Raw genomic sequence first — 27,885 nt, 5'->3', positions numbered from 1 at the left:
TTGAGCAAAGATTATATGCATAATTAATGTATGGGGCTGTGCGGAAATCTTGCCCTATTTTTGTCCACCATCCTAGTAGCAGAAGACGTCTAAACACTGCTATTTCTATCCAAATCTCTGGAACAACTTAGCAAAGAGCCAAAGACAACTAAATTCGCCCCTTCCGCCGCCATGTTTGACGCGCTGGGGCTCTGGGGACGAGATTGGGGCACAAGCGCAAAGATCACCTCCTCCTTACCGCGGGGATTAAGAAAAAAATGCCTTCTGTTACAACAAATCAGCATTAAATAATTTTGCCTTCTCTGTGACATTATTATTGTTATTGTCGATGGGAAGTTTGCTTCATATGCACTAAAAATATATATAACTGCAGAACGAATGAGGAACTGGTAAGGTTACTACGCTCATACGAAAAGCAGATTTCTATAAATGCTATGAAAGAAATTGGAGCTCCGCTTTTAGGCTTGGCTAAATATATTTATTTGTGATTTTGCGAATTTAAAGGATACTCGGACACGGCGTTGTTTACAATACTAAGACATTTTGCTAAGAGCAAATAGTGAGATTGGAAAATGAAAATAATTTATGAGAATAACATGCAAGCAAATCTCTGGCGAATCTGATCCAAACTAAAAAGCCTTTTGCTTTATTTTGGTGGTGTGATAAACCTTTCACAGGAAAGCCTTTATCACAGAGGAAAAGTTGATATACATCTGGAAATGCTTAATCGGATTGACTTACGGCTATCAGTCTAAGTAGCTGATTCAATGTCTGCAAGTCGTTTTGTTACTTCGATCCCTTCTGACATGACAAATTATTTCTGTATTCAATTTGTTTTTTCACATTACTTTTTAACCAATCCACATTGCAAACACCGCTATCTTGAATTGCAGACCGTTTCATGTCGTCTTGAATTAAAACTCTGAAGAGTGTCACTCTCTCCCTCCTGTGGAGAAAAGACAAAGTTATCATGAATGAGAAAATAAACTGAATACTTTGGCCGTTTGATTTACCTGTGTCCGGATGCGCAACTTTTCAACTAGTAGCAATTGTGGATTTAGGGAGGAATACGTTCCGTATTAAAGCATTAATTAGTAGTTGATATTTAACAACGTTTTCACACTGTGCGTACCTGTTTGTATATCGCAGTTTTTGGCGTAAACACACTGTTGCTGTAGGGGAATGAGTGACTCAGTATCTTCGATGCTTCTTGCCTCCCAAAAAGTGAAACTTCAAAACTCCGAGAACTTCCGTTCGTTCAATTCCAAGAAACGAAATCTTACGACGTCAAATATCCCTTATATGAATCATAACTTACAACTGAGAGGTTAGAAGGTGACCCTATTTAGGAAATTTTTTCTGGATGCAAATCTTCTTGAAACTATATCGGGTGAGACTTTAAGATGACTAGTATGTGATGTGAGGCGATGGGAGAACATTTAGTAGCCAAATAGCAAGGGAGAGATAACAGTGGATGTCACGCCATATCCTGCGAACGTTTGCTATTGTTTTAGACATAACGCGACGTCTTTTTCAGAGATAGTTTTTCAACACGAACCATCTGTGCCGGCTCTATCTTCTCGATATCCCAGCTTTCTAGTGTAGGGTGAGTCCGTCCTGGAAACGATTCCAGGACTTCCCGACAGCACGCACGGATCAAAAGGCAGCCTTGCTCCATCCTCCAGTCAAGATATTGACGCTTCGTTTGAGTGTCGACCTTGTCGACGAATTCGACCAACCCTCTCCTGACACTTTTATCAAGGCTAAAACTAGTGATTTCAATATGAAAGTGAGTGCTGGCGAAGGGGGATAAAGTTGTGGGGATTTAATTAAACAGTGAATGGGTTTGGAAAAGGGGGTCGACTTTGAGGGTAGGAAGAGTAGGTTTCAGTTGGATGAGTTGTAAAAAAGACTACAGCAAGCATTGGTTTTGAAAATGGGTCATGACAGGTTTAGTGATTTGTATAACCCACATTGGGGAAGAAATGTTGAAAACGCTTCTTTTTTGTGGGATGGGGGTGTTGGTGAAGTAGACGGATCAGCCGCCCCAAACGGCACAGATTTTGAATACGAGCAAAGAACTCGTGTGAAAGTGCAACGAGTCGTTTGATTTCAGAGTGAAACAATCATCTGATTTTACAGTTGCATAGTTCGCTTCGACGAGCGATCGACACGTTTTCAATTCTTTTGCCTCAACGGACACACTTACGGACAAAGAGCATGACTCAACGGTCGAATTATCCGGCACAAACACCACAGATTTTGAACTATTGGCCTCCACGGGCGAAGAACTCGTGTGAAAGGACAACGAGTCCTTTGATTTCACAGTTGAGTGGTTCGCCGATTTTGAATTATTATCCTCCACGGTATGTTTTCTATTTGCTGTCTTTATTTGCTTTTGTAATCATTCATCAAGGTCACGGACGGAAAGAGATCAATTTGTGTTTGGCTGCTTTCATAGATCCACCGCTTGAGAATTGAGATAACTTTCAGTTCCACGGGAGAATTTTACCACGATCTTACGCACAGACGATTTCGAGGCGCAGTTGACTTTGCCATAAAACAAGTAGGTAAGTATTTCTAAATATTTTTATTGGCTAGATGTCTTCATTTGCTTGTGAAAATATTCATCAAGGTCAAGAACGGATTAATGATGAATCCCGTGGAAAGTGATCGCAAATAGAAAACATACCTACCTATTTTATGGCAACGTCAACTGCACCTCGTAACCGAAAGCGTCTGACAGCGTGCGGTTCTCAAGTGCAAAGTGAGGTGTGTATCCCGGATTATTTCATGAATCACACATTTTCTTTTGTTATTCAACATCCTTTATTTAACTTACATACTTCATGAATATTAAACTAACTGAAACGAGGGATTTATACAGATAAATCCCTCATTTACTGTATAAATCCCTCATTTACATTAGCAGTACTGCGAGATAGATAAATCGTTTATTAAAAATCCACAACTTGCAGCTATAAGCTGAATTACTTGCGTTACATACATCGTGTTTAAAATTTCAAAATATAAAAATCCTAACTACACTAACTACAATTGCTGTTTACTTGCAAAGTGCATCATAAAAGTGTCTCCAAACCTCTTTGTTTTCACATTCGGGATTGAAAACATACGCCTTGTCCTAAAATTATACCTCCCACTGTCATTGTGCGCGGGCAGCAGGCTAGCTAGTTTATGCTGGTCACTCTCTACTATTTGTTTAAACAGACTGCTACATAATTCCTCACGTCTATGGAAGAGTGTTTTCAAACCCGCCTCTTCCAGGGCCTTGCTATACGAAACCTCTGGGAATAGGATCCTTAAGACTCTTTTCTGAACTCTCTCTATTTGGTCGGACAGATAGGCTGGCAAATTAGTATGGAAGGCTTGACATGCATATTCCAGAACGGAACGTATGCATGCACAATAAAAAAGAATTAGCGACTTACGGTCTATGCCAGCTCGCTTAAGTTGCTTAAGCAAGTAAATTCGTCGGGACGCCTTCATAGTAATATTATTTACATGATCGATCCATTTAAGGTCACTCCTTACAGTAATACCTCATATCTTAGCTGATTTCACAATTTCAAAAGCATTTCCATTGGCCTCAAGGGAAACGCACACATCAGGTTGCTTCTATTGTTCTCCGTTTCTCACCTAAGTGTGACGGTAATAATTAGCCGGCGTTTGTCCCCTTGAACAAAGGATCGCTATTCATGAAATAAGTCAAATAAATACCTCGAACGTCGGTATTAATCCATATACATCCCGAGGGCCGTAGGCCCTCGGGATGTATATGGATTAATACCTCCGTTCTCGGTATTTATCTCATACTTATATGTCAGCCATGTGATTTGCGCATGATTGTCGTCTCAACCATCCCGGATAATGCTCTACTGCGCAAGCTTCGAGTCTTACATCCGACAAAATTTTGGAAATTTTGGATTTTTCTCCCTATTGACAAGAATAGTGTGCTGTCTCGCTAACGCTCGCCAGCAACAACTGGGGGGGCCGAGGAAATTGGTTGAACAAAACTATCCGCCGCCCCCCCCCCCCCCCCCCCTTCTCCCACCTCGTCACTTAAAACACAGACCGATTAAGCCGGCGAAACGCCAAGTGTGCCCAGTGCAGCGATTGCGATTTTCGCCGATCGCCGTGATCTGCATATAAAATCGCCGGTATCTGGCATGTCAGATATCGGCGATTAAATTCGCCGGCATTCGCCAAGTGTGCCCTTTCCCACGATTTTTTGCGCCCATCGCTGCGAATTGGCAGTAAAGTAAATCAATCAGGCTGGGCGATTTTATCACATGAACAATGTTAAAGTCGCATATTTATTTGGGGGAAATCGTCGTGTGTATGGTTAACCTCACGATTTCCCCTTTCAGGAATAAAATGTTATGTTATGTTATATTATGTTATGTTAATGTTATGTTGTGTTGCGTTGCGTTGTGTTGTGTTGTGTTATGTTATGTCTTTTCTTCTTAGACAAAATCGGCTTTAAGAACAGTATTAAAGGACTATACGTATGTCTCTTTCTAATGACGTGCAATCATACTGTCTGTAGGATGCTGGTATTACTGTTTTCTGATTTCGTTTTTAAACTATTTTTTTCCTTTGTCATACCATTTTACTGTTGCTTATGGTACTTCGCGAAACTTCGGGGGGTACTTTGCGAAATGGCATTTTACGAAATAGTCCTTTGTGATGATTTCCAGTATTTGGTTTCGGCCTGCCCTAGAATTTTATTTTAAAAAACACAACAACGTAATAAAGCCAAATGTTACATTTCTAGTTGATCTTTAGGTCGACAACTGATTACGAGGTAACCCTTTCAAAGGCGTGAATAAACCTTACATCAGAGAGATTCATCATCGCGTTTACGTGAGTCGGCAAACGTCACCTTTGCCGTTTCACTTTTCACGTAAAATAGCATAAACATTACACAGATCCAACAGGAATCCGATGGTGACAGTTCGTACCATTTTCTAAATCAGTTCCTCAGTATGTTCAAAACATCCGAGGCAGATAATGTGCTGATGTCCACAAGCAGGTACACCCCAAGTTTGTACATAATCAGGCTTTTTGAAGCAAAGGAGAAACATTCTCATGAACGTAAATCAACTCCAAGGAACAAAAATTAATGAGAGCAAGCGAACCTGTTCCCATGTGTGGTACAAGTCATCTCGCATCCTTTGACGATTTCAGTCCAAGTGTTTTTATGTCTCCGTGGATTGATCCTTCCGTTTACCAAGATCCTGCTTCATAGAAAGATGACGATATTTGCCACATCCGTCTGGGGTCTTAGTAGAGTAGCTACAACAAAAAATAAGAATCTTTTCAGGCGTGCGTTTCTCAAAACTCCCGAAATTATATCCGCCAAGAAAAAAATTAAGTGCGCAATGATAATTAAAAGAAATTCGTACATGTAATCAAATGGTGTCGAGTGAAATTACGAAATAATTTCGCGCGCGTTTTGTCAAAATTCCAATAACTTCCCGAGCCTTTTACCTTTTAATATCATGGGTGGCAAATTACGCTCGCAATCGTGTTCTGTTCCGTCTTGTTTACACACGCAGGCAAAAAACCGCTCGAGTACAACGAGTGTCAACGACATTTTCATCACACCAGCTCTCAAAAACCCTCACCCAGTTAATTGTGCTTATTAAGGTTTCCTCCAGCGTCTTTTAATGGCGTAACTTCTTTCACCCGTAATAACTTAAAACCTGGAAGCCATCTTAGCACTGAGATATAGGAAACGTTGCCATAGCAATGTTGTAATTTCACATATGAAATTATGAATTAAGGCTGAAATTTCGTGCTAAACTGAATTAAGGAGCCGGTAATTTGTCACCCATGATATTAAATATAAAACAACCCACGCATTTACACTGACCTTTAATTTCGAAAATCAAATGTCACGTTATCTCCAATCAGCATAAAAGGCGCCCACTGTCTCTCTTCTGAAAAGCCATTTGCTCTCATCCACTTCATGGTCTGGTCAAGGGAATCACTGGCGCTTTCACCACGAACAAGATGCTCGTAGAAACAACTCATGAACTGCTCTGTTGCTTTGTCTTCAAGGGCCCACAGAGCAACCAACACCGAACGAGCACCGGATCCTAAGAAGGCTCGAGCGATTCCAATGACTCCCTCGGATCTAATCTGTCCACGTGCACTGTGACAGCAGCTAAGGACTACCAGTTTGGCTCTCAGACGAACTTGTGAAACTTCAGCCATTGTCAATAGGTAGTCTTGTTCTTGCGGGATTCCTTCAAAACAGCGTGGAGGGGCAAGAGCGATTTCTCCTCTTTCGGCATCACCATGGGCAGCGACATGAATCAAACTCACTGAATGTATGCTCTGAAGAACTGCCTGCTTAGTTGCGTGCTCTCCTAATAAAGGCTGAACTCCAAGCAGTCGTCCAATCATCTCTGCTTCCTCTTTTGCAGCAGGCAAAGGGCATAATTTCTCAAGACGTCCCTTGTCATACACGTCACCAATCCTGGGTTCACCCACTATCAGTGCACCGGTTTGACTGTGATAATCTGCTGGACTGTCCTGAATCAGCTTGAGAATCGTCAAGGAAGGGACAATGCGGATCCTGAAAGTCTCTGATAAATATTTCTCATCTTCATCCTTCAAAGCTGCAAATGGAACTTTGTACAAAGCGCGATATGGAACAATGATGATTTCAGGTTTGTCAAGTAGGTCAGCCACAGGAGCAATGATCATTTTGTAACACTGAGCAAAAGTCAGCGGCCCATCCTGATTTTCATCTTCGTCTTCTTCTAAAAGGCGGGAAGCTGCGGGGCCATTTTCCTGTGGTGAATTAGGCGCCAGGCAATTAGCCTGTGACGGAAACAATGATCGATCTTCGCAGAATTCTTGGGAGGGTAAAACATGAAATTTTCTGAACTTTTCTCCACCGAGAACTTTATCCACAGATCTCTCTGTTTGTTTATTAACAAAAAAGTCATTTATGTCTATCTGTCGGAAAAGAATCGCTTTGTTTGGCTTAATAATCCACAAAAATAAGTAGTCACAGTGATAGAAAAAGTACAGACAGTCGCAGTTACTTTCTTTCGTCATGATTGTTTCAATACCAGCCCACGACTTTGGGTTCACTGATATCTGTTGTTCCACGCAGTATTCGGATGACATTATGTCTCCCAAGGCTCTAGCTCGGCCAAGCTCTACAACGTGAAGTCCTTCGATATGCTTACCGGTACCACAAAACAACCTTGTGAGCAACTCGTAAGGAGACACGTGCTCGTCTAGAAAGGAGATCTTGAATACATCGTTGTCTCTTAAGAAGCCTCGAATTTCCTCGCTCTTTGTAATACATAAATGGAGACTCTTCATTGCATCATTTATGTCCCCTTCCAACACCAAATTGACCCATGTAAGATTAAGGTGGTTTCCAAACTGCAGTTCAATGCTTCCAATCTCGTAACTCAATGCAAGTGCTGTTTCGTAATAATTTTTAGCCTTGGAATGCTCACCAATACAGAAAAACACAGTTCCTAGATTCCCGTAACTTGTTGCTTCTTCTGCCTTGTGGCCAATTTCTGTCACGATCTGAAGAGCTTTTTGAAGATATTCTTCAGCCTTGACATATTTACCAAGAAAAATGTGCAGCGTCCCTAGGTCCCCGTAACACAATGCCTCCCCCATCTTGTCACCAATTTCCTTGTTGATTTCCAATGCCTTCTGATGACATTCCTCTGCCTTGGCACACACGCCAAGAGATTGAAACACTGTTCCCAGACTTGTGTAAGAAGATGCTTGTCCGCCTCTGTCCCCAATTTCTGTTCTGATCTGAAGTGCTCTATGATGATGTTTTTCAGCCTTGACAAATTCACCGACGTTATGAAAGACACTTCCGAGGTGTTCGTAACTTGATGCCTCTCCGCTTCTGTTACAAATTTTTTTTCTGATGTGAAGTGCTTTCAAATGATATTCTTCAGCCTTTACATATCTGCCAAGAAATTGAAACACAGCTCCTAGGTTTCCGTAACAGGATGCTTCCCCGTCCTTGTTACCAATTGCTCTGTTAATCACAAGTGCGTTCTGAAGATATTCTTCAGCCATAACGTACTTACCGAGAGGTTGAAAAAGAGTTCCCAGATTTTCACAGCATGATGCCTCCTCTTTCTTGTCCCCAAATTTTCTTGCGATGACAAGTGCTTCCTGAAGATATTTTTCAGACTTGACATATTCGCCAATAGAGCAAAACAGAGCTCCTAGATTACCAGAAAAGCTTCCTTCCTTGTTCTTGTCACCAATTTCTTTTGTTATTGAAAGTGCTTTCTGAATGTACTTTTCAGCCTTGACATAGTCACCTAGTGAACTAAAGACATTTCCAAGGTTTCCATAAGCTGTTGCTTCTCCACTCCTGTCCCCAATTTCTTTACTGATCTGAAGTGCTCCCTGGAGACATTCTTTAGCCTTGGCATATTTACTGAGAGACTCAAATACAGTTCCAAGGTTTCCGTAAGCTCTTGCTTCTCCTTGTCTGTACCCAATTTCTTTACTGATCTGAAGTGCTCTCTGAAGATATTCTTCAGCTTTGACATATTCACCGAGATACAGAAATACAGCTCCTAGATTATCGCAGTCTGCTGCTTCTCCGTGTTTGTCGCCAATTTCTTCTCTGATCTTAAGTGCATTCTGAAGACATTCTTTAGCCTTGACATATTCACCGAGATATAGAAACACCGGTCCTAGGTTTCCGTAGCACTCTCCTTTTCCTTTCCATTTCCCAGTTTCTTTCATGATGCAGAGTGCTTTCATGCAATGGTCCTTCGCTTTTTCGTGTTGGCATTGAAATATATACAATTGCGCCAGTCTTATGCTTAGGGGTGCTTCTTCCTCTTTTTGGCCACACTCGCGGAGTAAGACCAGAAGCTTTCTGCCGCATGCTATCACACTTACGTGATCACAAATAAGATCATAGGCCTTAAAAATTTGAGTATACACCCAAATAGAAAACACTCTGACAAATCCTTGGTCTTTTTGCAGGGCCTTGCTATTAAGGAGAATCAGGCACTCCTTGGACAACTCGATTGCTTTTGGAACACGATTGCTGTTGAGAAGCAAGTTGGAAACAAATGCACCTGTATGTATGGCTCGGCGAAGAACTTCTTCTCTGTTTGCCATGACAGTCCCTTTCTTGAACCAACAGACAAAAATAACATCAGTTGAGTGAACTCAAGAAGTGTATTTTTGAAACTAAAGCTGCAAAAGTGCAATGATAACAAGTGTTCTGCTTTTCACCTTCAGTAAACAAAACGTACCGTTAAATACTGCTACATAAAAATTACTCAGAGCGCTGCTGGGGAAGAGGAGCTTGAAATGGGTCAGAACTGCGGTCAAACGGTGAGGATTAAAAGCGGGACTGTAGCAAATGACTGAAGGAACCGAATAAGTGAGCGACATTCCGACCCCGCCCGCCATTTTTTAATAACTCTGTTGCTAGATTTTTTAGTTTTAATACTGCTAACGTAACTTCATAGCTTTGAGAAATCAGTTCTATCTTTGCAAACGCACACCGCCATAAGGTGATTAGTCTGGAATATGCAATTGTTCAATGGAAAACATGGTGTGCACTAGTTTTATTTTGTTTGCACACGCTTCATCTGGTGACACAACTAATGGATGAGTAAATTAACTCTGTAGGGTATGTCAAAGTGCTAAGTGAACCCATGACATTTCTACTGAGCGTTAAACCGAGTAAGGACGGAAATGGGAGACCGCAAACAAAACAACTTTTGACCTAGGCGGGAATCGAACCCACAACATTAGGATTTGATCTTCCGTTGCTCTACCGACTGAGCTACGAGGCCAGAAGGGAGCAAGTCGTGGGCGATAATGCTGTTAGATGCGGCAGTCTAAATGTGAGAGGCACGAGTGAATTTTGTGCCGCTTACATTAAGGGCACAAATGATGGATAGAAATATATAGCAGTTTGATGTTGTGCTGAATCGTACGAAATAATTGACGCTTGAAATGAAGACGTTGGAACCAAACCGAAGCTTGGATTCGGAGAATTCTTGAAAGAAAAAAGATCACTGAATTGGAAATCCGTGAATGATATTGTAGTCTCAATGTCACCCGTGTCGTTCCCCTAAGCCACTGGAGGGCGGGGTAGAAAGAATCCCTCTCTTCTGCGCCCCATATGGGTTAAGGGGAGGGGAGGACACGGCTGACTTCATCCAGATTTTCCTATTTCTGATCTCGGTGGTTCCTTACGTAGTGGATTTGAAACTAATCTTGACCGTCATATTTTCATTTTGATCACACGCTCCAAAAGGCTTTATCAGCACCGTTGGCTCGGCTGGTTTAATATAACGCGGACATTTTTTTGAAGGTTAACAAATTTTCCTGGGGAAGTTCCTACGAGAACGAAACTGTTAAAAGCATGAAGTTGCAAAGGTTACTTATTATGACATCCGGTGACTCTGAAAAAGTATAGTAGGATCCCGTTAATTTTCCTTCCTTGTTGCAGTCCTGGTTTGTTGGAAGCAGAACAGCTTAAGCTCAGGGCAAAAGCACCTCAGAAAAAAATAATATTTGAACAATCACTGCCATTTATACTACATACTGCTGCAGCATTGTAACAAACAGTTACCTGTAACGATATTGATCATATTCTATTTAGCGTATCATTTCCGGTCGATATTGACGTCAACTTGTACCATGGTAACGGACCATGCTTTCCGGTTTTATCTGGTATCGCTTTACTTGGATTAAACAACGAAGTTCTTCTTTAGCTGCTTGTGATCTGTTTCTCTGTTCTTCTTACGAACACGTTACATGGTGTCAGAAGTAGGATTTCTCTTTTCAGAACAATCGCCTGGAATACCTAGTGAAGTTTAATAGCGACTTAATTCCGTATGGGCGACACAGAAGGAGAATCGCCGCCGGGCTCTCAACAAGCTCCACCAGCCCCGCAAGCACCTCAACCACTAGCTTCACAATTACTCGCAGCTCCTCAGTTTATTCAGTCAATGATCCCCTTACTGTCCAAACTAGAGTTGAAAGGGAATCTTGCAGTCAATTGGAAACGCTTTAAGCGTCTGTGGACGAACTATGAGATCGCCTCGCGCCTTCGAACCCAAACAAGTGAGCCTCGTACGGCGACACTGTTGACCTGTATCGGACCTGACATCTTGGAGATATACGATGGTTTGCCGTTCGCAAACGATGAGGAGAAGACAAACGTGGACAAAGTAATAGAGCTGCTAGAGGCTTACTTCATCGGTGAGACAAATGAAATCTATGAAGCTTATTTGTTCAATCAGAAAGTGCAGGAGGTCGGTGAGTCATTTGATTCATTTCTTACAACCTTACGTTCGCTGGCTAAAACATGCAATTTTGGTAGCATGCTAGATCGAATGATCAGAGACAGAGTTGTCGTGGGTATCAGAGATAACGCAACTCGGAAAAAACTACTTGCTGAGAACAAACTAACGCTGAACAAGTGCATTGATATTTGCTGTGCGAGCGAAACCACATCGAAACAACTCAAAGAGATGACTCAGACAGAAGAAGTTAGCGCCGTTACCAAAGGGAACCCAAAGTCTAAGAATTTCGCGTCTAAGAAGTTTGCGAATCAAAACAAGGGCGAAAAACTCGGCAGAGTCCAGCGCCCCATGCAAAACAAATCACTACCGCTGATTAGGTGCAAGTTCTGTCACAAAACTCACCCTAGAAAAAAGGAACTCTGCCCAGCATGGCAGCGCAAGTGCAGCCAGTGTGGCGGGATGAATCACTTTCCAGTAGCGTGCAGCAGCCTGAAGGCCAGCAAACAGCACAACACTAAGCGAGTGCACATCATAGAGCAGGAATTTCTAGAGTGCAATGATGGGGAAGATAGTGATGATGATTATCTCTTCAGTGTTGAATCTGTTGGCACACTGCATGTCAAGAACAGTCCCAAAAAACTTTATGCTAACATGTGCTTGAGAGATGAAACAGTGAAGTTCCAGTTGGACTGTGGTGCTACAGTCAATATCCTCCCAGCTAATATCTATCAGAAGGTTTACAATGACCCTAACATGACCACGCCTTCAGAAAACTCAAACCAAAATAGTTACGTTCAACAAATCTGAGCTGAAACCTTTGGGGTGTATCAAGGTGGAAACTCTTAACCACAAGAATGAACAGTGTTTCCTCACGGAATACACCGTCGTCCCTAATGGGCACACAGCGCTCCTAGCTAGGTGCCCAGTCAATTCAGCAGTTTGGTCTCATCACTGTGAACACTGACAATATAATGTCTGTTTCTGATGCAATTCCCGCACAGCCTGATGTAGTGAGCGAGTTTGAAGATGTGTTCTCGGGAGAAGGAAAGTTACCGGACAAGCTCCACCTTGAGATTGACAAGTCTGTACCGTCTGTGGTTCTCCCAGTGAGGAAGGTCCCCTTTGCAGTGCAGGAACCACTAAGACAGGAACTAGAGCGTCTAGTTACAAAAGGGATCCTAGAACCAGTGGATGTACCTACTGACTGGGTTTCATCATTGGTGGTGGTCAAGAAAGCCAACGGGAAGATAAGGCTGTGTATCGACCCAAAACCCCTAAATCAAGCGCTCAGAAGGAACTACTACCCCTTGCCAGTAATTGATGATCTTCTTCCTCAGCTAACAAATGCCAAAGTTTTCAGCGTAGTGGATGCTAAGAACGGTTTCTGGCATGTTCAGCTTGATGAGGAGAGCAGCCTGTTGACTACGTTTGGTACCCCGTGGGGGAGATACCGATGGACCCGCATGCCATTTGAAATTTCACCCGCCCCGGAAGAATTCCAGAGAAGACTGGAGCATGCACTAGAAGGTCTAGACGGAGTGAAGCCCATATTCGATGATATTCTCATCTTTGGTGCAGGACAAACGCAAGCCGAAGCACTGTCTGACCATGATATAAAGCTGAGAGCACTGTTCGAGCGTTGTCGAACTACAGGCATTAAGCTGAACAAAGAAAAGCTAAAGCTCCGCCTTCCAGAAGTGAAGTTCATGGGACATGTGATATGTCAAGATGGACCAAAACCAGACCCAGACAAGGTGCAAGGTATCAGGGAGATGCCAACTCCGACCAGCAAGCAAGATGTCAAGAGACTTCTGGGCATGGTTAACTACTTGCAGAAATTCATGCCTAACTTATCTGAGGCAACTGCCCCAATGAGAGATCTCCTGAAAGAAACGAACCAGTTCCATTGGGATGAGCAAGTGCAGGGACGCAGCTTCGAACAGCTCAAGGAAATACTCACTGCCGCTCCTGTACTTAAGTTCTTTGATCCAACTGATGATGTAGAGCTACAGTGTGATGCATCTGAAAGAGGACTGGGTGCCTGTCTTATGCAGGAAGGCCAACCTGTGGCCTATGCTTCACGGTCTTTGACTGACACAGAGGCTAACTATGCGCAGATAGAAAAGGAAATGCTGGCAATCCTTTTCGGAGTAGAGCGGTTTGAGCAATGTGTGTATGGCCGACCTGTTCAGATACAAACGGACCATAAACCCTTAGAGAGCATTTTCAGCAAGAGCTTACTCAGTGCTCCCAAACGTCTGCAACGAATGTTGCTGAGATTACAGAAGTTTGACCTGCATGTTGAGTACAAGAAAGGATCAGAAATGTACTTAGCGGACACTCTGAGTAGAGCATTCCAAGTATGCAAGGGCACGCAGAAAGATGCAGTTGAGGATGTCGTGTACATAGAGGAGATGAGAGAAAACACAGAAAGAGAGCTAGAGAGCATCAATATGATACAGTACCTACCAGTATCTGAAGAAACTCAAGCTCTGATCCAACAAGCAACAGAGTCTGATGCTACCCTACGAGAGCTGAAGTCAATCATCAGGAAAGGTTGGCCACCTACCAAGGAAGAAGCTTCAGCTAGTATCAGAGATTACTTCCCTTTTCGCGAAAAGCTATCACTGCAGAACGGATTAGTCTTTAAAGGTGAAAGACTAGTTATCCCCACAAGCGTGAGAGAAGACATGTTGACGAAGATACATGCAAGCCACATCGGTATCCAAGGCTGTTTACGCAGAGCGAGGGAGGTACTGTACTGGCCAGGTATGAACAAGGATGTCGAACAGTACGTTGCAAAGTGTGAAGTATGCAACAGCAAACCAGCAGCGCAAGGCAAAGAACCCATGATATGTCACGAAATACCGAGTAGACCATGGGAGAAGATTGCAGTTGATCTGTTTGAGCTAAATGGTACTGAGTACATGGTCACCGTTGACTACTACTCCAGCTTCTTTGAAGTTGACAGACTGACAACCAAGAAAGCAGAAGAAGTTATCAAGAAGCTCAAGGCCCACCTATCCAGGCACGGCATTCCAGATCAGCTGATTTCAGACAACGGGCAACCATTTGCATCTGCTAGCTTCCAAGAGTTCGCAAATACTTACAGCTTCGATCATGTGACCAGCTGCCCGACGTATGCTTAGTCAAATGGGAAGGTTGAGAATGCGGTGAAGACAGCGAAATCTCTTTTAGAGAAAGCCGCCAAGTCGAAGCAGGACCCGTATCTGGCACTGCTAGCCTGGAGGAACACTCCCTCAGAAACGCTCAGCACTTCACCTGTTCAGCGGTTATTCAGCAGAAGGACGAAGACTCTACTTCCAACTTCAAACCAACTACTGAAACCGAAGATACCAGAGGACGTGAATCAGAAGATGAAGCTGCAGAAGGCTAAGCAAAGTATGCACTACAACAGAGGTGCCAAAGAATTAGAGGAGCTACGCCCAGGAGACGTAGTGCGAATCCAGCCTCAAAAGACACAGTTCGGGAAGAAGGAGTGGACCCAAGCTAGAGTCGAAGGGAAAGTCGACATTAGGTCCTATCAAGTCAGGACAGAGGATGGACGAGCGTATAGAAGGAATAGGAGACACCTGAGGCGCACACAAGAAGCTATGTGCAACAGTGAAGTCGAGGTGTTGTTGCCACCCAGAACCTTAGCCAACCCTGCAACCCCAAGTGCACGTCACTATGAGCAAGGGTATCCAGCAGAGCACAGCACCAGTGCGGCAGGCAGACAAGCCACAAGTCGAGCAACCGGTATCATCTGCACAGAGCAAACCGGCTTCACTACCTGTGATGACAACACGTAGCGGACGAGTTGTCAGACCACCAATCCGCTATATGAACTCTCAGCCATAGATGACAAGTTTTGATTTAATTTTATCGGACAGTGACATTTTGCTATTTTATTCCTGTTTTGTTTACTTTTGTGAAAGAAAGGGCGATGTAACGATATTGATCGTATTCTATCTAGCGTATCACTTCCGGTCGATATTGACGTCACCTTGTACCATGGTAACGGACCATGCTTTCCGGTTTTATCTGGTATCGCTTTACTTGGATTAAACAACGAAGTTCTTCTTTAGCTGCTTGTGATCTGTTTCTCTGTTCTTCTTAAGAACACGTTACATTACCTTCGATATAAACTGGTTAGCATTATTCGTTATTTGCATTAATATAAGCTCGAATGTCTGTCGATTTCACAGCATATCAAATAATTTGCTTTCCACAGACAATTAAACAACAGCGTTTTTTTTTTTTTTTTCTGTCCGTACTTAATTATTTTATCAGTTTCTCAGAAATCACGACACGGGAGACCACAATCCTTCACATTCAGTTCCGTGATATGAAATGACTCAGAACAACGTCTTCCTGTTAAGAGCGGCTGCCTGTAAGAATCGAGAACTGCATTTCAGCGACCACTTGGTCGAATTTCTGATATTTCGCCTGAAGATAACCTTGAATTAACTATTTTCGAAAATCATATTTTAAAGTTCCAAGGTATTTTATTTTTTGAGAAAATTGCGAGAGTTTGAAATGCGGCCTAGGTGCGGTCACGGGCCGACGAAAACCGCAAGAAATGTAGGTCAAAGGACGAAGCACCGTTCACGGTGTAAAATAACCCAATGAACTTGAAACTTTACACAAACCTAGACCAACCATCTCACAAGAAAATTAATACAATAAACATTCCAAACTCGCTGGCTGCTTTCTAAAGCATGCAGATTTGTGTACGCTACTCAAAATGGCCTTGAAACTAATGCCTATTTTCATTAAAATAAAAGTGTTTCTGGTATGTCATTTTCTCTAACTTAAATCTCATATCTCGAAAGACAAAGAAAAGAACTTTATTTGTTCCAAGTTTCAAGCTCTGATTCAAACTCTTTCCCACTCAAGGAAGATCGAATATGCGTGTGATACTTGCGGCTCGCAATTCACGTCACGAATTATGAGAACAGAACCGATTCACAAACACTTGACATCTGGAGCCCGTAAATGTTTCCAAACATCACATATTAGGCCCTAAAACTAATCAGATTGACTGAAGACAGCCATTCAATGTTTTTCGATCCCAGAGTTCTTTCCTAATCTGCTCTAAAATAATACAGTTATTCCGGTCAATTAGCCTACGAAACATGTGCAACAAATTTGCATACCATTTCGATGTCGCAGGAAAAAGTAGTGCAAATCATACTTTACAGCTCCTTTAGCTTCTTAAATGAAGCAGTCGATCAGTAAAATGGAGAAAAACGTGTGACTTTGTTCCTTCCGTGTCGTTTTGAGTGTTCGTTTTTAGCAGCGACGGCTCAAATCAATAAGCCAGTGTGACACTGAACAACTGTAACACGATATTCACTTCGTTGGTGTTGGTAACGCGCACGTGATCCTGGCCAGGCACTTTGCGCGTTCAGGGCGCTTTCAGAAAAGTACTGCTTGAGGGCCAAGCTATGACTACCCTGGTGATGATGACCTTGTCAAGCTTAAAGACTGTACAAGAGATCTGAGAGCCCACCTTTCCAGCTTTGTTTTTTTCCGCGAAAAAACTCGACGTTAAAGCATTAGTGTCAGTTTTTGGTTTTTTGACTTACAGTAATGCAGATCCTGGAACGTCGATTTTTCGCAAAAAAAAAATCTATCCATAACTACCATCCCCACAATTAAAAATATAAAATTTTTAACTTTGAGGGTATCAGAGTAGTGAATTCCCCACCGACCAACCCGACCTCCCCCACCCCGTCCCCATCGCCCCTTGCGATAAGCGTCAATTGTGGTTATTGTTTACTTTCCTAAACCGGTTTTCTCGTTGTTTATGCCAGTTTCTTTCAATTTCCGAGAAGATAGGAATCTTGCCAGCCTTGGTCTGTCTGATGATGGCCACGAAAACTAGCTTATTACCGCAAGCGGGTGAGGGCCGTAACTACCTTATCACTAGCACGTGCAGGTGAGGGCCGTATTTCGCCTATACATTTTCCAATTTCAGATTTCCTGTTATTATTTTTTTTCACGGAGTTGAAAAAAACTGGCAGGAGCAGCGAGAAAACGGTCATTAGGAAAGTAAACAATAACCACAGCATTATTGACGCTTACTGCTAGTGGGGAGGGGGAGGTCGGGTTGGTGGTCGGTGGGAAATTCACTACTATCCTCTCAAATATACAGATTTTATACTTAATTGTGAGGAAGGTGGTTATGGGTGTTTTTTTTTTTTTCACGAAAAAAATCGACGTTCCATGTAAGTTAAAAAACGAAATGACACTGACACTTGAATTTTTTTTGCAAAAAAAAAAACAACAACAACAACCAAAGCTGGCAAGATGGGCTAGGGCGGCTCGCATCTCTTGTACAGTCTTTTAGCTTGACAAAGTTTTCATCACCAGGGTAGTCGTAGCTTGGCCCACAAGCAGTAATTTTCGCTATTTACAGTTTCTAAAAGCGCCCTGTACGCGCAGGATTCCATACCGAAATGCCTGGCCAAGATCACGTGGGCGTTACCAACACCAACGAAGTGAATATCGGGTTACAGTTGTTCAGTGTCACACTGGCTTATTGATTTGAGCCGTCGCTGCTAAAAACGAACACTCAAAACGACACGGAAGGAACAAAGTCACACGTTTTTCTCCATTTTACTGATCGACTGCTTCATTTAAGAAGCTAAAGGAGCTGTAAAGTATGATTTGCACTACTTTTTCCTGCGACATCGAAATGGTATGCAAATTTGTTGCACATGTTTCGTAGGCTAATTGACTGGAATAACTATATTATTTTAGAGCAGAATAGGAAAGAACTCTGGGATCGAAAAACATTGAATGGCTGTCTTCAGTCAATCTGATTAGTTTTAGGGCCTAATATGTGATGTTTGGAATCATTCACGGGCTCCAGATGTCAAGTGTTTGTGAATCGGTTCTGTTCTCATAATTCGTGACGTGAATTGCGAGCCGCAAGTATCACACGCATATTCGATCTTCCTTGAGTGGGAAAGAGTTTGAATCAGAGCTTGAAACTTGGAAGTGATAAAGTTCTTTTCTTCGTCTTTCGAGATACGAGATTTAATTTAGAGAAAATGACATACCAGAAACACTTTTATTTTAATGAAAATAGGCATTAGTTTCGAGGCCATTTTGAGTAGCTTACACAAATCTGCATGCTTTAGAAAGCAGCCAGCGAGTTCGGAATGTTTGTTGTATTAATTTTCTTGTGTGATGGTTGGTCTAGGTTTGTGTAAAGTTTCAAGTTCATTGGGTTATTTTACACCGTGAACGGTGCTTCGTCCTTTGACCTAAATGTTCGCGGTTTTCATCGGCCCGTGACCGCACCTAGGCCGCATTTCAAACTCCTGCAATTTTCTCAAAAAATAAAATACCTTGGAACTTTAAAATATGATTTTCGAAAATAGTTAATTCAAGGTTATCTTCAGGCGAAATATCAGAAATTCGACCAAGTGGTCGCTGAAATGCAGTTCTCGATTCTTACAGGCAGCCGCTCTTAAGACGTTTGTCACAGGTATAATGAGTTCACAGGTCCAAACCAAATCCCTTCACAGTCGACAAATGATCCGATTGCTGCCGGTGCAAGTGCATAAAGCTGATTATTAAAGATAGAGACCACACGATGCGGAAGTCTAATATCTTTTCCAAGCACGATGCGCAAAGTGAAACTTCACCCAAAAATCTGCGGGGACTTTCCCTGCGTATTCTACGAAACCGAAATCTGATAGACCCTATGCAAAAATGGCTGACATTCTTTTGTTTGCATTCAAATTAGCCCTAACAACCTCGTTTTTTTTGTCTTCAGTTCAAAAGTCAAAAGAAAATGATTTTTACCATGAACGAGGCTTATAGCTAGGGCTAATCTGAATGCAAATAAAAGAATAGTAATATCAGTCATTTTTGCATTAGGTTACTGAGGTCTATACGTCTTAGTCATACTGTTAAAATTCATAAATTTGCAATGTCAACTTGGTCGATCACGCTGCTGAGAAAAGTTTTACTCCATGCATTCCAGGAAACCGAGATTAAAAACATTACTTCATACGTCCAAAATAAAGTTTTGGACTTAATAGGTGTACAGTGAACTCGAATGTTAGGATTTATCGACTGACGTAGTTTTAAATAAGGTAACTTGGCCACCTTTAAGAGATTCGGGTGCTGACTAGTCGACCATTAGCCCTTCGTCAGAGCGAATCGATTCGCTCTGACGAAGGCACAACTCTTGAAACGTCAGCATTCCCACACATACAGTGTACTCGGACTAGCTATTCAGGAAACTTTGCTACGGAGAAACGATTTTAAAAAAAATGGAACAGAAATAAGGTAATGGTTACCTCAGAGTTTTGATGTATCCACTGTTAATGCAGATAACAACCGAGTGACTGAGTAGCTTGCCTCAATGCTTCTGGCCTTGAAAACGGGAACTTCAAAACCTTGGTAGTACTTGCTCTGTGATCAAAGAAACTGGAAATAAACGACGTCATGCGGTGTCAACAATACATTGTGTATTTATTGGAAGGTTAATCGGTAATGCTGTTTTGAAACGTTTTCCACAGTATGTTTCGACAGATTGGACTTGAAATACACAGCTGAATGGTTTGACATAATGGTTTGACTTGATATGAGTGATTACGATCGTGCTGGTATTTCTTTCTCATCTCACTGGCAAGGTAAAGAAAATCTAGGTCTACTCGAAACTGATACAGATAAAGGCCAAGAAGACATCTCGCACCTTTGCAAGTGAAACTTAAATGACTTCCACGGCTTTTCATGCGATATTTCCAAGAAACCGAAATTAACTTCGACTCCTTAAGTCCAAAATACATTGTAAATGTAACGGGTTTTTAAGAATTTACAAGCTACCCGACTAAAGACAAGTGGCCAAAATTCGATCACTGGCTTTAATAAGAACGAGATTAGTCGAATGCCTTGTTGTCAAGGCTACAGTTCTAAAAGATAAAGGGCGCCCAACTGGGTTTTTTTCGGTAGATCGATATATGTTCGGATTGCCTTAATCGCCTCAGAAATTCGGATTTATTTAGTCGTATTAAAATAGAATTTTGTTGTGAAGCTAATTTAAAGGTGTATTTTAGACTGTAGTTTTAGGATTGAGTTGTTCTTTCCTTTCGGTAGTTTTGACAATATTTTCCTTATCATTTGATATTTTCCTGTTCTTCCAAGATTAGAGTTAACAGTTGTGGTATGGAGAGGCTTGCCTACTTCCTTTATCCTTGGCTGGGCTTCATCGAAGGTTGAAGTCATGAAAAATACTTGAACATTTTATCAATCTGATTGGTTGCCCTTTTATCTGTTTCATAGGAACAGCACTGTGCTGTTACTCCCTTTTGGTGTATTTTGGCAAAACCCCCTCGACCCTTATCTTTGGTGAACCATCTGGCCTCCGTTGAATTAGAGTCGTATATAAACATGTTTACAGTACAATATAATTTGGGACTTGTGGGATATTTTCAGAGAGAACCAGTTTCTTGAAGAAAAAAGACAACTAACGAAGATTCCCGTAACTTCTCTTTTGGGCCAAGCGCGGAGTGTCCAACAATCTGCAGTTTTCTTCGGCAAAAATGACGTCTGCTCTAAATCTCGTAACACTGAAAAACGAATTCCTTTCGTTTTCGAAGGGACAAATATGTCATTTAAAATGCGAATAAAGGCCAGCAAGCATTTTTGTAAAATCAACAACAGCTAGTAAATTGGGAGGAAAAATTCCGTTTGCTAAAACTCTCCGCTACTTAGAATAAATTTTCAGTTTAAAGGGGCAGTATCATGGGGTTTCCGAACACATCAAACTGTATTAGATTACACTAATATGTCTCTAAAAGGGCACAACAGGATCTGGGAACTTTGTCAGGAGACAACTTTTTCAGTATTTTGCTTAAATGTCCTCACTGGGTGCCCCTCATAATGTGAAAATTTATAGCTGTAATCAGTCTATTAATTTCATTGCGAACCACCTAATCAATTCCACTCCTTCTTTTCTCGGACAGCTAACGCAAAATTGCTACTCATAAACTAAACACAAACGATCGAATATGTCTTAAACTCGTTGTGCAGGCCTTTCTGTGCTAATTAAACTGCTAAATTAAATATGCTATACAGTCGTAACACAAAATTAAAATTAAAATTACGTTCTCATCTTACCTCGCAGTTTTGGTGGATGTACACACTGTTGCTGCAGATAAACACGAAACGACTGAGTTACTTGTTTCGACGCTTTTGTCGACTTTTTAGGCACTGAAAACTGAAACTTCTCAATCAAAACTCGGCTCTTGCTCTGCATTCAAGAAAACCGAAATTTAGCACGTCATAGATCACAAATACACGATAACTATTTACAATTAATAGCCGTCTAGGAAAAATAGAGAGCGTGAGACTTGACTGTACGTTTGAGTCAATAAGAGTGGTCGTGATAGAGTTGGTGTTGATGCATGCGTATTATCTCGCTGATACAAATAATTTTCTGATTTTTGGCCGGCTACTCTTCGATACTCTAAATTGATCGATGATCAAGACAAAGACAAAGAAAACGAAATTAATTACGAGTCAATTTATCCAAGTTTATTGTGATTTTTCGAATTTAAATGATCTCGGTCACGTTGTTTTTAGAACTTTTGCTAAGATCAAACAGTCAGAATTGAAACTAAAATGAAAATAATTTCTGAGAATAATTATAATATACAAGCAAATCTCTGGCGAGTACTATGTAATCAGCGCTCACTGATCCAAACTAAAAAGCCTCTTGCTGTTCCTGTTTTAGCGGTGTGAAAAACCTTTCACAGGAAAGCTTTATCACAGAGAAAAAGTTGATATACATCTGGAAATGCTTAATCCAGCTGATTCAATGTCTGCAAGTCGTTTTTTTAGTTCTATCCCTTCTGACATGACAAATCATTGCTGTATAAAATTTGTTTTTTCACATTAATTTTCAACCAATCCACATTGAAAACCGCCATCTTGAATTGCAGACTGTAACTCGTTTCATGTCGACTTGAATTAAAGCTCTGAAGAGTGTTACTCTCTCCCACCGGTGGAGAAAGAAAAATGAAATGAATCATGAATGAGGAAATAAAATACTACGGTTTTATTTACCTGTGTCCGGATGCGCTACTTTTCAACTAGTAGCAATTGTAGATTAATGGAGGAACACTTTCTGTAAACATGAATTAGCAGTTGATATATAATAACATTTTCGCACTGTGCGTACCTGTTTGTATCTCACAGTTTTTGGTGTAAACACACTGTTGCTTAGGTGAATGGCTCAGTAACTTCGATGCTTCTTGCCTCTCAAAAAGTGAAACTTCAAAACTCCGAGAACTTCCGTTCATTCCAAGAAAGGAAATCTTACGACGTCAAACCGGCATCCCTTATATTTATCATAACTTACTGACTGAGAGGTAACAAGGTGACACTATTTGGAAAATTTTTTCTGGATACAAATTTTCTTGAAACTATATCGGGTGAGACTTTACATGTAAAGATGACTAGTATGTGATTTGAGGGAGAACAGTTGGGAGGGTAGGATGAGGTCGCTAGTGGACACATGCTGATGTAAACCGCATTTGAATATATATAAATAGAAAATGCGGTATATAAATGCATTACCATTAGAACATTTAGGATTTCGTAACCAAATACTAAGGGAGAGATAACAGTGGATGTCACGCCATATCTCACGAACGTTGGCAATTGCCTTAGACATAACGTGACGTCTTTTTGGATAATTTTTTAACAAGGCCCATCTGTGGTTCTATCTTCCTGATATCACAGCTTTCTAGTGTAAGGTTGCGATCGTCCTGGAAACGATTCCAGGACTTCCCGACAGCACGCACGGATCAAAAGGCAGCTTCGCTCGATCCTCCAGTCAGGCGCAGTCAACATATTGACACTTTGTTTGAGAGTCGACCTTGTCGACATATCCAGGTCGAGTATCGACCATCCCTCTCCTGACACTCGACCGATACTCCAACAAAAATCAGTAGGCTATCGTTCGTCATGCCAGTTGAGGCTCGCGCGGGGGGGGGGGGACACTCATATGAAAGGGGCGGGGATGCTCGTCGTCTCGCCTAGGGGTACAAATTTCGGACTTTGGTCTCACTTAGGGTGTTCAAGGCAAAACGCCATTATATTTAGCCGTGAAGGTCTCGTTTAGGGTCGCACGGGAAAAGTTACTGTATTTTTTATTTGTCTGTGTTTTATTAAGGGGGTCAAAAAGTTTAGGCCATGCGTCTCCTTTAGGGGTTTAATTAAAAATTTCCGACGAGCATCCCCACCCCTTTCATATGAGATTCCCCCCTCCCCGGGAGTTGAGGGTTTACCGATAAACCTATTAAGCATAGGTCAACAGTCGTCGCCATATCGCCGACCGACTTCGTTGAGCTAAACTTTTTCCTTCTCAAGCGTCGACTTTTTACTTAGTTGACATCCACAAAAACTCAACTTTAGGTGAATGGAATCCATTGAACGCGGGTGAAAAAATACCCAGGTAAAACGTGATCGCAAATTGCCTCACAGGTCGGGTACTGTAATAATATCTGTATTTTATTGCATTCCTGAGTTATAATATGTACAGGAAAGATAACGGTGTGTTGTTAACTGAGCAGACACATGGCATGGCTCTGTGATTGAAGTAGTTTTGTATTTTGAATACATACAAAACAACTTCCAGTCATTTCAAAAATATGTTACTAATTAAGGACGGTGCCAACTACAGTGGAATCGAGGGTTCGTTATATCGAAAACCTCGATATAACGAACTTGAGGGGAAACGACCAAAATATTCGTTATATCGAGGTCATAGTTAATGATTGATTTTTAACACAGGTGACTTCTGTCAAGCAATTCAATACAATTTCTGTCACTCAGAAGTGCCGCGTTTTGAGATGCAATTAATTAAGCATGGTGGCTTTCGGTAGCAATTATTCTCACTTTTGAACAGACGCACAGCTTTTGTTTACAAAAAAACGACACTTTCAGAGTAGCGATTTAAAAATGTTGCAACATAGAGGTTTTTATCTCTTCAGCGTTTATCTTCTGTCGCGTGTTGACATTGTAATTCGTTATATCGAGGTAGATTTTACGTTTGGGCTTCCGGATTATGTTCATTATATCGAAGAATTCGTTATAGATTCATTATATCGAGGTTCCGTTCCATAAACTTTACTGTAACTTTGGCCGGGATATGGAATATCGTTCGTTATATCCAGGACTTCGTTAAATAGAGGTTCGTTAAATCGAGGTTCCACTGTATTGTTACTGCGCATACGTTCTGTGCATCGCGACATACTCGGGTTTCCTATGGGTGTTGCATACTAAATAATACAGGAATATTTTTGCGCGGTTTAAAACTTTACGGAGAAGGCAGAACTTAGCAAATACTTTTGGTATCTCAAAGAAAATTGGGGGTAACGATGCATTTTTCAGAGATAATTAAGCTTCAATTTAGGAAAAAATCCCATACATTGCTTTATATTTTGGCGCTTTTTAGAGATATTATTGCTCAATTATCTCTGCAAAATTTGTGGTTACCCCAATTTTCTTTTCGGATCCCAATAGGCCTTGCTAAGATCTGCTTTTCCAGCATAGTCATAAACCACACAAAAGTACTTCGGTATTAGTAGGCACCGTCCTTAAAAGAAACCCCTATCTAGCCAGGTATTCCTTTTCGCAAGTTTCTTAAAGCCTTATGTAATGGTTTGAATCCAGAAGTTATGTCCTGAGGTAAATTATGATCATGCGGATGAGTCTAGTCCTGAGAGGGACTGTTTAAGATGACATTGACTGACGTTCCGACAACCTGAGCGGAAGTCATCATCAGAGTCAGCCACTCTGAAGCCTTCTATGAAAACATTACCTGATATCGAACCCGAAACAGGATGGCATGTTTGGTCATGGAACATTTAGGCCCATGTTCACCCTAATGCATTTTGAAACGTCTCTGCTCTCATTTGGCCAAAAACGTGACCAAATAATTTTGTCCACACAATTGTTTTTAAATCGTTTTCACCTGTCCACACTAATGGCTGTTCGTTTAAAAAACCGTACTTTTGGATGGAATATTTTTATTTCCTCCTCGCTAACTTCGCACCAGGTCAGTCTTCCTTTTGACACCTCCACACTCAAAAACATTTCGTTATTTAACCTGTCAAGAAAATGCGTTTCGAAAATTTGTACTTTTGAGAGCATTTTCGAAAGTCGCTGTTTTGCTACAACCATTTCGATGATTTTGGTGTGACCGGATATGCAACAAAGTGCGCCTTTTCCACAGAAAGGGAATTGTTTGGACCCGGACCTTACTGCAGTTTGAACCACACTAAGCTCCGCTGGATGAACAAGCAAACGTAAATAAATTAGAACGATGTCTGTAAAAGAGACTATTTTCTGATAGAGGAACCTTTTTCAGTAAGTGACACAGGCATACTCTGAAAAAAAAAATCTAGCCTAGCTCTCCGACTGGTAATCGGAAGATCAAAGCTTCTTCAACTCCTTTTGGGAAAAGCCGGAGTAGCTTTTCTTTCAAAATTCTTTTCTGTTTCACAGTTATGCACGTGATTAGTTCACTAAACACGTATAACGTTTTGAAAGTGAAGTAGTTTTGTCAACTCTTATATGCAGCCGACAGTGCATTAACGTTCACCAGCTTGCTCTGCAGGATCATCTCATTACATGACAGTTTCCCAAGATGCTGTAACACTGTTTGATGGCCTCCTGGCAGTTGTTGAAGTCTTTCCACGGACGGCACACCAACTTCTCAAGAAGTCTCAGATGTAATTCCAGCACAGGCGCGGTACCTTCAGCGTCTGCCTCGAGAAGAAGTGCATCCATTGCCTTTTCATAGAGATCTGCTGAATTTTTTAATGCAGTTCTCATCTCTGTCAAATTGTAAGTGCGTTGACAATTCCTGCAGATAGCAGGCTGTGTTCCACCTTTAGAAGTGTTTGAGACGAGACCTGGCACGTAGTCTATCAAGTGACCTGTCAAGTGATCGGTCATGTGCCCTGCCATGTGTCCTGTTCCATTAGTTACTATGTGATGAAGGGATGTGCCACAGTTTTCACACTTGAAAACTGGAGAGGCAGTACCTGAAATATCTGAATACAAAGGAAATTCTTTCTCACAGGAGTCACAATGACAAGTGAAATGATACTGACTTTTAAACTTTTGATGCCTTTCGGCTTTGATAGTCAGCACACAAAGGGTACCATAGTTATCAGAGATCTCATGCCCCTTTGGAATGTTCTTTATGGCGCGCACAACACAGGTGTCGCCATAGAAGTTTCTGGTAACTGACGGATCACAAGAATGGTTGAACAGGCTGAGAGTAGCATATATCCCGGCGGCAATTTCATCTGTTTCTGAAGTTGCAATAGAATTGAGATTTAGCTGCAGTTCAGAGACCTCATGGGCATTACAAGGATTTGATTGAAGGTGTCTCAAAATCAGACCCCCGATGAAAGCCAGATCCTCATGCGAACATGGCTTCATGCCAAAAAAGGTTCCTCCCTGAAGAATCTTGCGTAAAAATATGGCCATCATTGTCCGACGAAAGAGATCAGCAATGGTCCTCACTTCTAAATGGGTCACAAGGCAATAGATTTTACCACCAATACTGGGCTGGACGAAGAGAGGAAATTGGAAGTAATTTTTAATGTAACTGGAGTGCCTTTCCTTCCAGTTTATACCGTGAACTAAATAATGTTATTTTTCCTACGAATGAGCATCACAACATTGTACCATCTTACTGTCTCTTCCAAAAAGCCGTTTGGCTCAGACATTAGGATAAAGATCTGGAAGTTGTTGTTGTTTTCTTTTAACGTAAGCCCAAGGTTTATATTTCGAATTTTACAATATTTCTTGACATCGATTTTCATTAAACTGATGTATTGAAATATTTATCGATTAAAAACACATTTGTGTTATTTTGCTGTCCTACATCCTACATTAAAATTTCCTTCCAATTTCCTTCCTGAGTCTAGCGCAGTTATGTCCAGTCCAATATGTCTCTTCCAGAGACCTAGTCAATAAGACGATCCTAGGTAAAGGCAGATTATGCAGCCGAAAGCAGGATTTTTAAACTGTATTCAATCAATGAAGCTAGGCTGAGATGTCCCGTTCAACTTTGCGGCAGTGCCACACTATCCATCTGGTAGCTGTGGCTGCGACTGTACAACAGTCTCCACAATGCTGCACTGTTCACAGTCCCCTATTTTCCGTAGGATTTCCAAGACTCGTACGCTTCCATCGAACTCACGTCATCTTGGTTTGTAAAGGCGACCGCAACCTGGGGAAATGCCTAAGCTACCGAGGGGGCCCTAGTCAGGGTACGTTGAGTTTTTCCTCCTCCTCCTCCCTGCCCGCTCCCGCTCCCCTCGGTAGTTTTGACACCCTCCCCAGACATGTTCATTCGCAGAAGTAAAATTTTGATCTGTGAGCGCCGAACTCATTTTAAAAGTGCCGTGCTGATCTGCCTACATAACAGTTTTTGAGCCAATCACAAACCGGCATTTCAGACGACATTATCGCAAAATGACGTTAAACTCAGCTATATCAGAATGCTCCCCAGGATCGCGATAATGCA

At 41.6% G+C, this 27,885-nt stretch overlaps 3 protein-coding genes across 3 annotated transcripts; 1 reads left to right on the top strand and 2 right to left on the bottom strand.

The window, feature by feature from the left end:
* Positions 1-5,026: 5,026 nt before the first annotated feature.
* Positions 5,027-7,357, bottom strand: LOC146462170 (tetratricopeptide repeat protein 28-like). Its single transcript, XM_085085974.1, has 2 exons — positions 5,897-7,357; positions 5,027-5,316 (listed from the first exon to the last, which is right to left on the bottom strand). The coding sequence occupies exon 1, from the start codon at positions 7,162-7,164 to the stop codon at positions 5,899-5,901; it is 1,266 nt and encodes a 421-aa protein (XP_084942100.1). The 5' UTR covers positions 7,165-7,357; the 3' UTR covers positions 5,027-5,316; positions 5,897-5,898.
* LOC146462169 (uncharacterized) lies at positions 7,164-9,163 on the bottom strand. Its single transcript, XM_085086044.1, has 2 exons — positions 7,300-9,163; positions 7,164-7,196 (listed from the first exon to the last, which is right to left on the bottom strand). The coding sequence occupies exons 1-2, from the start codon at positions 9,160-9,162 to the stop codon at positions 7,164-7,166; spliced, it is 1,896 nt and encodes a 631-aa protein (XP_084942170.1). The 5' UTR covers position 9,163.
* Positions 9,164-10,779: 1,616 nt separating this feature from the next.
* Positions 10,780-12,116, top strand: LOC146462168 (uncharacterized). The gene has a single exon (XM_085086043.1). The coding sequence runs from the start codon at positions 10,899-10,901 to the stop codon at positions 12,114-12,116; it is 1,218 nt and encodes a 405-aa protein (XP_084942169.1). The 5' UTR covers positions 10,780-10,898.
* The last annotated feature ends 15,769 nt before the right edge of the window (positions 12,117-27,885 follow it).

Source organism: Pavona decussata, unplaced genomic scaffold (assembly GCF_977016875.1).
Source record: "Pavona decussata unplaced genomic scaffold, jaPavDecu1.1 SCAFFOLD_191, whole genome shotgun sequence".
Classification (NCBI taxonomy): domain Eukaryota; kingdom Metazoa; phylum Cnidaria; class Anthozoa; order Scleractinia; family Agariciidae; genus Pavona; species Pavona decussata.
The sequence above is the reverse complement of the archived record's forward strand: the minus strand, read 5'-3'. Positions and strand labels throughout refer to the sequence as shown.

What these genes read in the sequence shown, in the direction of transcription:
- LOC146462170 (XM_085085974.1), bottom strand. Translation starts at nt 7,164, where the DNA reads ATGTCATCCGAATACTGCGTGGAACAACAGATATCAGTGAACCCAAAG.
- LOC146462169 (XM_085086044.1), bottom strand. Translation starts at nt 9,162, where the DNA reads ATGGCAAACAGAGAAGAAGTTCTTCGCCGAGCCATACATACAGGTGCA. An exon ending in GCTTCTTAAGAGACAACGAT is followed by an intron (nt 7,197 to 7,299) that starts GTATTCAAGATC and finishes TTCACGTTGTAG; the next exon opens with AGCTTGGCCGAGCTAGAGCC.
- LOC146462168 (XM_085086043.1), top strand. Translation starts at nt 10,899, where the DNA reads ATGGGCGACACAGAAGGAGAATCGCCGCCGGGCTCTCAACAAGCTCCA.